Source organism: Siphateles boraxobius, unplaced genomic scaffold, assembly GCF_051911475.1.
Source record: "Siphateles boraxobius isolate OS27281-9 unplaced genomic scaffold, OSU_SipBor_1 195, whole genome shotgun sequence".
In the NCBI taxonomy this organism is placed as follows: domain Eukaryota; kingdom Metazoa; phylum Chordata; class Actinopteri; order Cypriniformes; family Leuciscidae; genus Siphateles; species Siphateles boraxobius.
In genome coordinates, this window is record NW_027508805.1 from 740,277 (window position 1) to 754,858 (window position 14,582).

The window sequence follows — 14,582 nt, forward strand, 5'->3', positions numbered from 1 at the left end:
TCAAACATTTAGATATCAAACATACTGTCTACAAAACATTTCAGCTAAATGAACAAAAATCAGCAGCCTAAAGACCAGTTACACAAGGAACTTGCCCATGTTTTTGACAAAAATATCAGCAAAAATGACTTAATATACATTTTAAACATTGATAAAGACAAGTAAACAGACAGAAATAAAATAAGAACCAATAAAGAAATTAGAAAAACCACAAATAAATACAACTGAACAGTTAAAGAAATCAAATGTAAAATAATACCAGTTTTCTTTTTATAAATAAAATATAGCCTAGATTAATCCTAATTAATTTTACAAAAGTTATTCAGTCAAGATCAATATCTATACGAGGATATTTTAACATAATTTTGTTTATTTGTCCATTCAACTTAATTGAATTCATATTTGCGCACTAGGCCTATATGAATCAATATAGGCATAACCCTAACCCTAACCATATTTCTGAACAAGTATCTGATTCCTGACCTTAAGTATCTGATTCCAGAGTTGTAATCAATTTCTGATTCACAAACCAGTTGTCCAGCGCAGCTTATTCAGTGTGCGATCATGCCGGATCTTCCACCTCATCAGATGTGTCATTTTCGATTTGTCAGCAAAAGAAATTGTAAGCTTGGGCAAACTTTGAGTACTGGAATTCTTGTCTTTTGTTTCCTTTCTTTTTTGAGTACTGCGTGGATATATGTGCTTAATTATTGTTTCTTTCTACTAATCAGGGCCGCTCGGTAATAAATCATGTCAAAAGGAGTCATGGATTGAGTTAACTGCTTTTGGCCAGCAGGGGTCATCCAAGTCTGCATTAGCGTGGTTTGCATCGTGGTTAACAGCACTACGTTCTGAACTTAGGTCGATAAGTGATCGATCACTCTGACTGGATTCACTCGTCCTCATGTCTTTTAAACCTTACTTTTATTTGACTGTGAAAAATTTAAGTCTGTTCCTTTAAGTCTGTAGGTTGACTAAAGTGAGCAGCCTTCTGAACCACAGAATGGCAGATGTGACTGGCTGAACACACTGAGAGAGTAACACTGCCCTCTACAGGCACGGATCACTTACTGTTTATAAATCAGAATCAGAAAGAGCTTTATTGCGCCCACAACGAATTTACCTTGGTATTGTAGCTTCCAGTCTACACATACAAATATAACAAGACACATAATAACATTTACGAATAAGACATATATAGGTTTAGTCAGGATAAACATTTACAGATAATGAACATATTTACAGTATTTGTTATTAATATTTATTACAGTAGGACTGTGACGCTATTTGCTTTGCATTATTTTCCTGTTATCTCTGTAAAGCTGCTTTGAAACAATCTGTATTGTAAAAAGTGCTATATAAATAAAGGTGACAATTTTAAATAATAATATTAATAGATAGGACTAAATTAATTTAGAAAGATATTGCACTAAACAGTGGAGTATTGCATTTGGAAGGCATTTAACTGTTCAAGAGGGAAATAGCCTGTGGTAAGAAGCTGTTTCTGTGCCGAGATGTTCTAGTGCGCAGTGATCTGAGGTTCACACAGGCTGTGGTCAGGATGAACGAGTCTGTGAAGATTTTACCTGCTCTCTTCCTCACTCAGGAAGAGCACAGGTCCTGGAGGGTGAGCAGATACCAATAATCCTCTCCGCAGTCCTGTCCTTTGTCAAGTCACCTTTATTTATATAGTACTTTTTACAATACAGGTTGTTTCAAAGCCACTTTACGGCTTTGTAGTCTCCTGATGTCTGATTTGGTGGCTGAACCACACCAGTTATAGAAGTGCACAGGACAGAGTCAGTGACGGCTGAATAGAGCGGTGTCCGCTGGCGAAGGAAGTACAACCTCTGCTGGGCCAAGTCCATGTGAATGTTCCACTTCATGTCCGGAGAGATGGTGGTGCGCAGGAACCTGAAAGGCTCCACTGCTCCACAGTGCTGTTCATGATGCTGAGAGGAGGAGAGCAGGGGCTCCACTATCATCTCCACTGTTCTGAGCTTGTTCAGATCCAGGTTGTTGTGACTGCACCAGACAGCCAGTTGTTCAAACTCTTGTCTATATGCAGACTGGTGCAGTTATGTGTGTAGAGTGAGAAGAGCATTGGAGAGAGAACACACACCTGAGGAGCACCAGTGCCGATATCGAGGGCCCTGTGTGTGAGATTCCCCAGTAGCTGCTGCCTCTCTGTCAGGAAGCTGGTGAGCCACTGACAGACTGGGGTGTGCAGGAAAAACTGGATCAATTTGATGATAGAAGATGCTGGTTGAAAGACAAACTGAAGTCCATAAATAGGATCCTTGCGTAAGTCTCAGGTCTGTCTAGATGTTGCAAGATATAATGTTGACTGCATTATATAGAGACCTGCTTACTCTGTAGACAACTGAAGAGGATCCAGCAAAGGTCCAGAGATGTTCTTCTGGTGGCCCAACACCAGTCATTCAAACGACTTAAGGAACACAGACATGAGAGCGACAGGTCTGTTATAAAGTCAAGTGATTTGGGATGATAGTGAAGCGTTTGATGCAGCAGGGAACTTCACACAGCTCCAGTGATCTGTTGAAGATCTGTGTGAAGATTGGGGTGAGTTGGTCAGCACATGCTTTTAAACACGCAGCTGAGACGCCATCTGGGCCTGAAGCTTTCCTAGTCTTCTTTTTTCTGAAGACCCAGCTAACATCCTCCACACACACCTGAAGCGCAGGTTGGCAGGAGGAGGAGGAGGCTTGCAGGAGGTGCTGATGAGAGTGTGAAGTGAAGATCAGAGCGGGTGTGAGTCTAGGATTCTCAAACCTGCTGTAAAACACATTCAGATCCTCAACCAGTAGTTGATTCTCCTGTCTTGTAATTGGTGATGTTCATCATACTCTTCTAGACTGATGCTGGGTCATAAGCTGAGAACTGGATTTTCAGCTTCTCAGAGTAGCTTCTTTTAGCCACTCTGATCTTCTTTGTTGGTCTGTTTCTGGCCTGGTTAGGTTAGCTGATTTCATTTTCTGACTGTAAGTCGATATAAGATGAACTAGACAGTGATCAGAGAGCCCCAAATCTGAACGTGGGACAGAGTAATACGCATTTTTCGATCCAGGAAATTACAGTCTTTTGTGGAACAGCTGAAAGCCCGACAGATTTGGCGCGCATTGACAGGTATGGCTTCAGAGTTTGAAAAGTCTTTGTTTGTGCGGGTTAAGAGAAGTTCACCCGTTTTGTTAGGAAGGCATCAGAGATTTGCTGGATGGATACTTATAGTTAGAAAGCTACGTTCACAAATGTCACAGGCCGGGGCGTGCGCCAGCGGGCCGCCCACCCCTAACTTGAGTACCGCCCCTAAGGAGCTGACCGTGGACACGAGGGAGGCAGACACGGAATTTAAAATAAATATATGTTCTTTATTAAATAATAAAAACAATATCAATAGTCTCTTGAACATTCTCTCTTTCGAGACACTCTTCTTCGGGGCTCAGACAGAAAGAGATCTGAACATAACTCAGCAGTTTCAGACAGAGAGAAGGATGAACTTAATTCACAGCTTCCGCGTTCTCTTCTTCGGCGTTCTCTTCTTCGGGGCTCAGACAGAGAGAGATATGAACATAAATGAATGTAACTCAGCAGTTTCAGACAGAGAGAGGAATGAACATAATTCACAGCTTCCGCATTCTCTTCTTCAGCATTCTCTTCTTCGGGGCTCAGACAGAGAGAGATATGAACAGCTGGGACTGTGAGTGATCAGCAGCAACACCATTCCCACACTCGCATATTCACCAATACACTGCAAGATTTCACTCGTGCTCATTCCCACAATAGAAATGCAATTCAACAGACTCACTGTGAAATCAAGGCTTACACCCGCAATCCAGCCGAAATCTCCTCTCTCTCGTTCTCTCTCGCTCTCTCTCTCGCCCTCTCTTCCTCGCCGCCTCCCTCCGCTGCTTCGGCCTCGGCCTCGGCCCCTCAGCCTCTCACCTTCTGCGTGCACCCTCTCTCCTTCATGGCTGCCGCGTCTCCCTTTTATAATCCATTATGGAAACCGCGTCTCAATGGCCACCCCAATCTCTCCTCCTCTCACACCCGTCAGCAATTCCACTCATCAATTGCACCGATCGGCCATAACACACGGGGAAAACCGGAACCGGCCTGGTGTTGCACCGGAAGTGCTCCCCCGTAACAACAACTTCCGTGCACAAGGTTCCGGCTCCGGCCACCCCGTGACACAAACCTTAATAAGTGCGCCGTTTCCGTCTGACCGCGTGTTTGAACAGAACCACTGCCCCTCAGATTAAAACGATCAACAAAACAACTGAATAATCAAAGACTGGAAAAATGTTGTCTGGTGTGTGTTGCCCTATGTCCAGTAGTTTGTCTCTTGTGAAATTGATAGGAAAATAATGACTTAACACAGAACAAACAAAAAAAAAACAGCAAAAGAACTGGGGAGCTCCACATGATGCAGCCATAAAGCTATGATGAAGCATAAGCCTCAAAACTGTGGTCATTTCTCTTCTGCATGACACAAAAAAAACTATGAAATACAGCGTTTGTTGTACCAGACAAATACTTTAATGCCATGTGATCCAGGCACAAATTATACATTTTGACCATTTTAAAAGCCATGTTGCAGGTTAACCACCACTGTCGATTAATGGGTACGTAAATCACTCAAGATATGTATATAATTTTTAAAATGTCTCAAAAATGGTCTTAAAGACCAGTTTTTTACGTTTTTGGTAGCAACAGGTTTTTTTATGCAATTCGGTGATGACGTCACATTGGGGAGAAGTGGAGGAAAGGTTGCCTCAGCCTAGTATTAGAACTATGGCGACTGACTGTGATTAGGAAGAGGTGGCAAGAGCCAACATGTATGATGGCCCGCAGCCGTATACTTTCGAACCTGCCAGACGTGAGAGGGCAAATGAGGAATTGCCAAGAACTGATGGCTGTCAAAGCCAATTAAATGCATGGTCCGAGGAGAATGAGTGGAGAGTTGGTGAAGTGTCCTGGTAAGTTGCTATCATTTAGCAACGCAGCAATGAGCAATGGAGCTAGTCTACGAGCAGCAGTGCACAATAACGACACATATTTTTTTTTTACTGTCATTGAATAGCACCGAGTGAAAAATCTGTCTTTTTATCTAGTGGCAGTGATCATGACGTTAGTTCAGATAAGTACCGGTAACCTTTGTCATAGTGTCGTAGTACTGGTAAACTTTGTCTTTGTCATCTAGAAATAGAAGGCATCATGCTAGCTATATGGGCGTGGTGTGTTCAAACCGAAAGCGAATTTAATTATTTGCGCGAGTAGATTACATACAAAGTCAATGCAAAGACGCGAATAGACGCATCATTCGCGCCGGGCATCGCGAATGACGCGAATTGGGCGACGCGTTTGCCGCGAACGTCTTCCGCGCAAGATGAAAAATTTGAACTCGAGCGAATGTTCAAGTGTCTAACTAGACGCAATAGACGCGTATTTGACACTCTATAAGCGATAAGCGAATGGTGAACACACCATAACCGATTATCTCTTCCTCCGGTGAAAATGTTGTTGCAAACGTAGCCGCAGCGTGTGTGTCGCTGTGTTTGGCAGGTGCTTGTGTGGGCGGTATAGAGAGAGATAGGCAGACAGCCAGATAGCATAACGTTAGCATAGATAGCTAGCAGCTAGATAGATAAATAGATACAAATATATAGTAGGTAGATTGACAACGTAGAGTTGGTCGCACGTCACAGGCGCCCGCGCCATTGGATGTGCAGTTGCCGCATATACCGGCCTATCTATCTATACCTATATATATATCTGTCTGTCTATCTATATATCTATCTATCTATATCCATGTATTTATCTATTTATCTATAATCTGCTATCTGAATAATCTCGTCTACTATTGTGCATTGGGGGGTAAAGGAGAATCGTTGCAAACCGCTGTAAGATAGTACCTACTTTATTGTATTATTTTCCGTTTTGTGATACCCAACAACATAAAATACAATGGATAACAGTTTAAATGTTTATTACCAACAAGCAAATTGCACAAATTCGTTGAAAAATTAACCCTGCAACACGGCCTTTAACAATAAATAAATTCAAACAAAAAACAAAATATAATGAAAGTAAATGTATATTATTGAGCAAAATGGGTACAAATGTCAGGAAAAATAATAAAATATGCTAATACTGTTTAATTCACATTATGTTACTTAATGTTAAATTATTAACATTTATTTAACGTTACATTATTTAACACTTGACAGGTAACGTTCTACAATATCGAATGTGATTTACAACCGTATTCTAGACTGTAATCCTGTCTGTTGTGTTTCAGAGTTCCATGGACTCACAGCTCATGGAAACATGCTCTTCTACGCCATACTGGGCTCCGCTGGCATGACGTGCATTACCATCCTGCTAGCCTTCTGCATTGTATTGCAGCTGAAGAGAGCCACCTTCCAGAGACGCATGGTGCAGGCCTTTCACAACATAGTGGTGAGATCACAATAGAAAACAACTGAATTCATCTGAATTCAGTCACAGCTTACTCTGTATAGCAGGGCTGTTCAATCCTGCTCCTTACAGCCGGGTTTCCAGTGAAGACCTTCATTAGCTGCTTCAGGTCTGCTGGACCAGAGTCTGTTTACAGAGTCTGTAAACATCTGTCTTTCCCGTGCACACAGAGAGAGGAGCCCGTGGTCCAGTTTAGCCCCGTGCCTCTAAAAATGCAGAAGAAAGTTCCCAACTCCAGCCAGTCTGTGGCCTATCCGGCCCTGGATTGGAGCGACATAAAGTTCCAGGACGTGATCGGAGAGGGAAACTTTGGACAGGTGTTGAAAGCTCGCATCAAGAAAGATGGGCTGAGGATGGATGCGGCCATCAAGAGAATGAAAGGCGAGAGGAATTTGTCATTAGAGTCATTATGTGTGCTAGCAATTGCACAGTTTTTCTCATGATGTCTTATTCTCTGTCTGCTCAATAGAATATGCATCTAAGGATGACCACAGAGACTTTGCGGGCGAACTGGAGGTCTTGTGTAAGCTGGGTCACCATCCGAACATCATCAACCTCCTGGGAGCGTGTGAACACAGAGGTGTGCGGCTCTAACGCATGATCTTCTCGTTAGAGCACTACTGCATAGCAGAGCTCATTTGCACTGTTTGCTTTTGCTGCAGGTTACCTGTATCTGGCCATTGAATACGCTCCTCACGGAAACCTGTTGGACTTCCTGCGTAAGAGCCGCGTGTTAGAAACGGACCCGGCCTTCGCCATCGCTAACAGCACCGCGTCTACGCTCTCCTCACAGCAGCTCCTGCACTTCGCTGCAGACGTGGCGCGAGGCATGGACTACCTGAGCCAGAAACAGGTGAGTGCAGGAAACACGCTGTCCTAATAGTTTCTTTGCAATAGGATTATTTCCAGGATTAGTTCCCTAGAAACATTCCAGGATTTTTTTCCATTTAGTGGACTTCAATGGGGTCCAATGGGTTGAAGGTCCAAATTGCAGTTTCTGTGCAGCTTCAAAAGCTCGACACGATCCCAGCCGAGGAATAAGAGTCTTATCTAGACAAACCATCAGCCATTTTATTACAAAATAAACATGTATATACTTTTTAACCACAAATGCTCATCTTGCACCCCCACAACTTCACCCATTACGTAATCACCTTGAAAGGTTGCGCGTGACATAGGCGGAAGTACAGACCTAGTGTTTACAAAGCGAATGTGCAAAGACTAAATCAAACGCCTTTTACAATTTCTTTTATAAATAAATAAATAAATAAAAGGTAAAAGAACGACTTAGGAAGATTTTGAAGTTGGAGGAGAAAATGAGTTGGAGGAGTTTTTCACCGTACCCTGTATTTTCCGCCTATGTCACTCTTGACCTTTCCAACTTGGTTATGTGGCTCCTCACAGAGCTAGTGCAACTGCCTTATTCCTCAAGTCAAGTCAAGTCACATTTATTTATATAGCGGTTTTTACAATACAATTTGTTTTAAAGCAGCTTTACAGAAATAACAGGAAAATAATGCAAAAAAGTTTGTTTCCAGAAGAAAATAGCATCACTGTCCAGCTTAAAGGGTTAGTTCACCCAAAAATGAAAATTATGTCATTAATGACTCACCCTCGTGTCGTTCCAAGCCCGTAAGACCTCCGTTCATCTTCGGAACACAGTTTAAGATATTTTAGATTCAGTCCGAGAGCTTTTTGTCCCTCCATTGAAAATCTATGTACGGTATACTGTCCTTGTCCAGAAAGGCAATAAAGACATCATCAAAGTAGTCCATGTGACCTCAGTGGGTTACTTAGAATTTTTTGAAGCATCGAAAATACATTTTGTTCCAAAAATAACAAAAACGACGACTTTATTCAGCATTGTATTCTCTTCCGGTTCTGTTGTCAATCCGCGTTCATGAGTCCGCTGACGTAAGACGAGCTGACGCGTTATCTGGTGCGCCTGACCTTCGTTTACAGTCTGAGGGAGACGCACGCTGTAAACAAAACAATTTTTGCAAACATGCCTAAGGATTTTCGACACAGGGGAAGACTTGCATTTTTTTTTAACCAGACATATTTATTTGAACCCGAATACACGGACGCACCAGATAACACTTCAGCAGCGTCTTACGTCAGCAGCGTCACTGGCCTTGTGAACGCGGATTGACAACAGAACCGGAAAAGAATACAATGCTGAATAAAGTCATCGTTTTTGTTATTTTTGGAACAAAATGTATTTTCAATGCTTCAAAAAATTCTAACTAACCCCCTGAGGTCACGTGGACTACTTTGATGATGTCTTTATTGCCTTTCTGGACAAGGATAGTATACCTTACATATATTTTCAATGGAGGGACAGAAAACTCTCGGACTAAATTTAAAATATCTTAAACTGTGATCCGAAGATGAACGGAGGTCTTACGGGCTTGGAACGACATGAGGGTGAGTCATTAATGACATAATTTTCATTTTTGGGTGAACTAACCCTTTAAGTAAGTTCAGTGATGTTTAATTTTTGTTTAAAAAAAAGCTAATTTATATATTTAGCCGCTCATCGTCCAGCTCAGTTCAATAGTGTCAATGCAGGCAGATCAATATTATTGTTGAATATTAAATTAATTGTTATATTTAATTTCCCAACTAAGCAAGCCAAGCCAGGAGCAACAAAGGTGGAAAAAGGCGAAAGTGGCAAGAACCAAAACTCCATCAGCGACAGAATGTAGAAAAAAAAACTTGGGAGAACCCAGGCTCAGCGGGGTGGGGGCAGTTTTCTTCTGGTCAATGAATGAACAGTGTATAAATATGATTCAGACAGCATTACAGGTAATAATTCAGATTGGTTTGGAACAATCAAAATATTATCCAGTTCCATTTGGTTTAAGATCAGAGTGTTCACACCAGGATTGAGGTGGGTTTGTTGAGGATCAGTGCTGATGGCTGTTATGTCGATGAGGCCTTCAATGAGAGTCTAGTTTACACAATCTCTGCTGACACTTCAGGGATGCGTTGTGGTCGTGTCTAGGTGCAGGTCCTCCATCTGGTCTGGATACGGCCCGGATCCAGCTGACTACATCATGCGTTGTGGTCGTGTCTAGGTGCTGGTCCTCGATCTGGTCTGGATACAGCCTGGATCCGGCTGATTACAGTAAACCTCGGAATAAGTAGAAAGACTAACATTAGTGTAGATGCCATTCTTCTTATGATGTAACGAGTACATCGGGTTTTATAGGAAGTGATCCCAGTTCTGGTTGACCTAATTTATGCAGCCTAATAATAGGAAAAGGATCTACCGCCAGCAGTCGATTTTGATATTGGTATTATCAACTGACCAGAGTTTTGAGATCACAATAGACATGAAGGACTATAATGCGTTAAGAGCTCGCTCAAGTGCTGAGGAGCTAAACCATTTAGTGCTTTGTAAGTAATTATCAATATTTTAAAATGTATACAATGTTTAATAGGAGCCAATGCAGTGTTGACAGAACCGGGATAATATGGTCATACTTCCTGGTTCTGGTAAGAACTCCTCTAGCGGCTGCGTTTTGGACCAGCTGTAAGTTTTTTTTATTATGCATGCAGGGCAACCACCCATGAGAGCATTACAATAATCAAAATGACAAATTACTAAAGTCCTGGGATTACAAAAATCCTGGAATGTTTTTTTTTTTACTTTGAAACCTACTTCAAAGTTTGCGTTCTCGAGCCATCACAACACTGTTGTCATTAAATGAACAGCCAGAATGCATTAAAAGTTTTCTTATTTCTGTTGGTGTTGTGGTTTTCAATCTTTTCCAAAAATAACTTCTCAGAGATCTTTGATGCCAGAAATAATTAGACTTTATTTTCGAACGCCGTCCCGTTCCATAGAACGGCGCTGTAACGCTCTGGCCCTCCGGCCCACTGGCCCTCTGGCCTTCCAGCGCACTCCCGAGTATATTTTGGTTCAGAGTTATATACATACATCTTCTTCCAAAGAAGGTAACACACCCTATAGATAGTTTTGGGTAAAGGTCTTTTACCATGTGACTTCTCAGAATAGAATTCTTGCAGCAAACAACATTCCATTCAAGGTCTTTCACATACACAGAGGAAATCCAAAGTCACAGACAGAAGAAATAATTGTGTCCAAATATATAGCAAAATTACTTGTTTTCTAAATAATAAAATCTTCAACATTGGTCGTGTAAGATGGTGTCGTGTAAGTGGCCCCTAAGTTAATATATAATGACTTTTACAATGGAAATAAATATATTAAAACTTACTTAAACTGGACAATGACTTTCTTGTAGATCTGCTGTACAGCCAAAACGATCATTGTTGGATCGATTTTCTATTATCACTGTAAAGCTGCTTTGAAACAATCTGTATTGTAAAAAGCGCTATATTTATGTAGGAGACTTGACTATGTGCATTTATGTGGTTAGTTACATTACCTTGCTGGTTTCAATTTGGCACCTCTGCACATTTAATTAACATTTCTGAATATTTTTCTTTTGCAGTTTATTCACAGAGATCTAGCAGCCAGAAACATCCTGGTAGGAGAAAACTTTATGGCAAAGATCGCTGATTTCGGCCTGTCCAGAGGTCAGGAGGTTTACGTCAAGAAGACGATGGTAAAGATCTGAAAGCCGCTGCTCTTGTCATGCATAAATGAACGTGTGATTTAACGTGTGTTTCTCCACAGGGCCGTCTGCCGGTGAGGTGGATGGCCATCGAATCTCTCAACTACAGTGTTTACACCACCAACAGTGACGTGTAAGAGTCTTCCAGTCTGTAGTGTTGTGCGGCGTGTGTCTGCGCTGAGAGTAATGTGTGTGTGTCTACGCTGAGAGTAACGTGTGTTGTGTCTGTGCTGAGAGTAACGTGTGTTGTGTCTGTGCTGAGAGTAACGTGTGTTGTGTCTGCGCTGTGTGTGTCTGCGTGAGAGTAACGAGTGTTGTGTCTGCGCAGGTGGTCGTACGGTGTGCTGCTCTGGGAGGTGGTCAGCTTAGGTCTGTGTTCACTGCATATTACTCAATATTCTCAATATTACTGTAGGTGCGTCCCAATTCATGTACTTATGCACTGGTTAGCATAAATAGTGCGAGTAATGAGAAAATTCTAAAAAGCACTTCAAAAACCTGGATGATGAATCATCAAGTTAATTGAACACTTCATGCACTCACTGATCGCAGGTTTACTTAATTAAACCTAGTGTATGAAGACATGCTATCAGACTCTGATACTGAATGACTAAATAACCCTATAAAACTTGTACACTAGATGGTATAGAGAACATTTAGTGCATCATTTGGGCCACACCTACAGTATTGGAGGGCGGTTGCGTGTCTGAGGTGTTCCTGCTGACATGTGATTGGTTGGCTCTTGGTTGGCAGGAGGAACACCGTACTGCGGTCTGACGTGCGCTGAGCTCTACGAGAAACTTCCGCTGGGCTTCCGGCTGGAGAAGCCCCTCAACTGTGTTGACGAGGTGTAAGTGTGAAGCACCGGTCAGCAACACATGTGCGAGAGCAAAAGGAATGAACACTTTCTCTGTCTCGCTCTACAGGTATGAGCTGATGAAACAGTGCTGGAAGGAGAAGCCATACGAGAGACCGTCATTCGCTCAGATCCTGATGTCACTCAATCGTATGCTGGAGGAGAGGAAGGTATCATGGGCATTAATAATCTTCCAGTTCTGATGAAAAGCTGTTCTGTGGTTTTGCTGCTGACCTTCTCCTCTCATTCTGTCCAGACGTACGTCAACACAACGCTGTATGAGAAGTTTACCTACGCCGGCATTGACTGTTCTGCGGAGGAAGCTGGCTGATCTCAGGGCTTCATTACCCTTAATATCATCCTCTGATCCACAGACTAGAGGTTTACACACACTGTGTGTATCATATTTCTGTTTGTTGTGAAGTGTTTATTGGTGTGTGAGATGTTGAGTGCAGATGCTGACAGATGTGTAACTTTTGTATATTTCATTGTTTTTAATAAAACCCCTGTTGTTTGATACTGCGAGCCCTTCTGTTTTTGAACATACATTCTAAAGACTTCAATCCGGCAGCTTTAAGCCCTATAAACCTCTAGAAAAGCTTATTTTTTGTGACCAAAATAAGTTATATTTAACCACTTTTTAGCACACAAAATACAATCCAGGATTACAGTTTCAGAACAATCAAAAAGAATTTCAGTGTGTAATTATGTGTACGGCTGCAGAAAGTGGTTGGATATCATTTTAAAGGGCAGACAAACATTAGCTGTGTGTATAAATGAGGAAATTAATTGGCCACGCCACTGTTTTAAACGTCCATCATCGTTAGTCTCCATGACGGAGTAACTTTTGTCTGGCTAAAGTTGTCATGGTAAAATTTCATGGTCACAAATCTCTTTAATTCATCTATTTGATTTTATTTACATCCCACATCACAATAATAATATATATTTATATTGAATATATATATATATATATATATATATATATATATATATATTTTTTTTTTTTTTTTTTTTTTTTTTACCAAAGCCACTTTGTGTGCATTTTCTGACTGAAGACATACCATACATAGAGTACAAATCAGTGTCAGCTCACATTTATTTGTAAAGTGCGTTACACAATACAGATAGTTTCTGTAGTCGAACCAGCTCTGGAGAAAAGACGTCTTAATGATAATAAATCACTTAATAAATTACTTCATATGCTCTCAATGACAAATGCGGAACAATTAGTTCATGCATTCATAAGCTCAAGGCTAGATTATTTTAATGCTCTATTGGTGGTTGCCCTGCACGCTTAATAAATAAACTACAGCTATCAACACTGTATTTAATCCCTATTAAACATCGTATACTTTTTAAAATATTGCTGATTACTTACAAAGCACTAAATGGTTTAGCTCTCCAGTACTTGAGCGAGCTCTTAACGCATTATAGTCCTTCACGTCTATTGCGCTCTCAAAATTCTGGCCAGTTGATAATACCTAGAATATCTAAATCGACTGCTGGCGGTAGATCCTTTTCCTATTTAGCACCAAAACTTTGGAACAGTCTTCCTAACATTGTCTGGGAAGCAGACACACTCTGTCAGTTCAAATCTAGACTAAAAACACATCTCTTTGACCTAGCATACACATAACACATTATAGACTTGTATAATACAATGTTAGGCTGCATAATTTAGATCAGCCGGAACCAGGAAAACTTCCCATAAATCCTGATGTACTTGGTACATCATAAGAAGGATGGCGTCTACGCTAATATTAGTCTCTCTGTTTATCCCGAGGTTTACCGCAGGCCGTATCTGGATCTCATGAAGGACACGACGACAACGCAGTCCTGAAGTGTCACTAGTGTCTCTCCTGTGAAGGCCTCCTTCCCTTTACCTCTGTACTGATAAAACTGTGTCGGGATAATTCCGGTTCGCGTGGCTATGCAGACATGACAAAAATGTATGTATTATACATTTTTAAGGCCAGACAAGTAGTTTATTGAGGGTTGATTTGTGAAGACGGACTACACACCTGCGCACATATATATTCAAACGTGCACACCTATCGAGTGAAAACGTGATACGCATGTGCGGACTGCGTTTTCGCGGGTTTGCATTTTTGAGGTTTGCGCAGAGAAACCGGATAATCGTTTTCACCTTCGAACCTATTTCAGGGAGTGCGTTCTCAAAACACCAGGCACTCTTTTGTGCGGATGGGCAACTGGAGCGCGTTAGGGGTTTTTCGTGTTAGCGGCCCCTAAGTTAATAACCAATGATCTTCGCAACGGAAGTGAATCAATCAAGACTATCTTTAGCTGGACAATAACTTTGTCCTAGAGCTGTGGTAAAGCCTAAACAATCCGTTATGGTCATTTCTATTATCACTGTAAAGCTGCTTTGAAACAATCCATATTGTAAAAAGCGCTGTATAAATGAAGGTGACTTGACTTGACTTGACCTCTGCACAGATAAAATGTCAACATAATTCCAATTCACATGGCTAAGCGGAAACAATAAATAATTCTGTATTATACATTTTTAAGGACAGACTGGTCTACAGCACGGAAATTAAGCACACACCCATGTTTTCAGAATACGTGGCACTTCACTAATGTTTTCCAGACAAAAG

At 41.4% G+C, this 14,582-nt stretch overlaps 1 protein-coding gene across 1 annotated transcript in view; it reads left to right on the plus strand.

Annotated features, from left to right (window-relative positions):
- Window positions 1-12,478, plus strand: part of tek (TEK tyrosine kinase, endothelial) — a 39,462-nt gene extending 26,984 nt beyond the window's left edge. Inside the window, exons 14-23 of the mRNA XM_077235503.1 lie at window positions 6,320-6,480; window positions 6,669-6,879; window positions 6,968-7,078; window positions 7,161-7,351; window positions 10,983-11,096; window positions 11,168-11,238; window positions 11,434-11,474; window positions 11,859-11,955; window positions 12,032-12,131; window positions 12,218-12,478. Of these exons, the coding sequence (XP_077091618.1) occupies window positions 6,320-6,480; window positions 6,669-6,879; window positions 6,968-7,078; window positions 7,161-7,351; window positions 10,983-11,096; window positions 11,168-11,238; window positions 11,434-11,474; window positions 11,859-11,955; window positions 12,032-12,131; window positions 12,218-12,292 (1,172 nt within the window). The 3' untranslated portion in view covers window positions 12,293-12,478. The remainder of the gene's footprint in view (window positions 1-6,319; window positions 6,481-6,668; window positions 6,880-6,967; window positions 7,079-7,160; window positions 7,352-10,982; window positions 11,097-11,167; window positions 11,239-11,433; window positions 11,475-11,858; window positions 11,956-12,031; window positions 12,132-12,217) is intronic.
- Window positions 12,479-14,582: the final 2,104 nt, after the last annotated feature.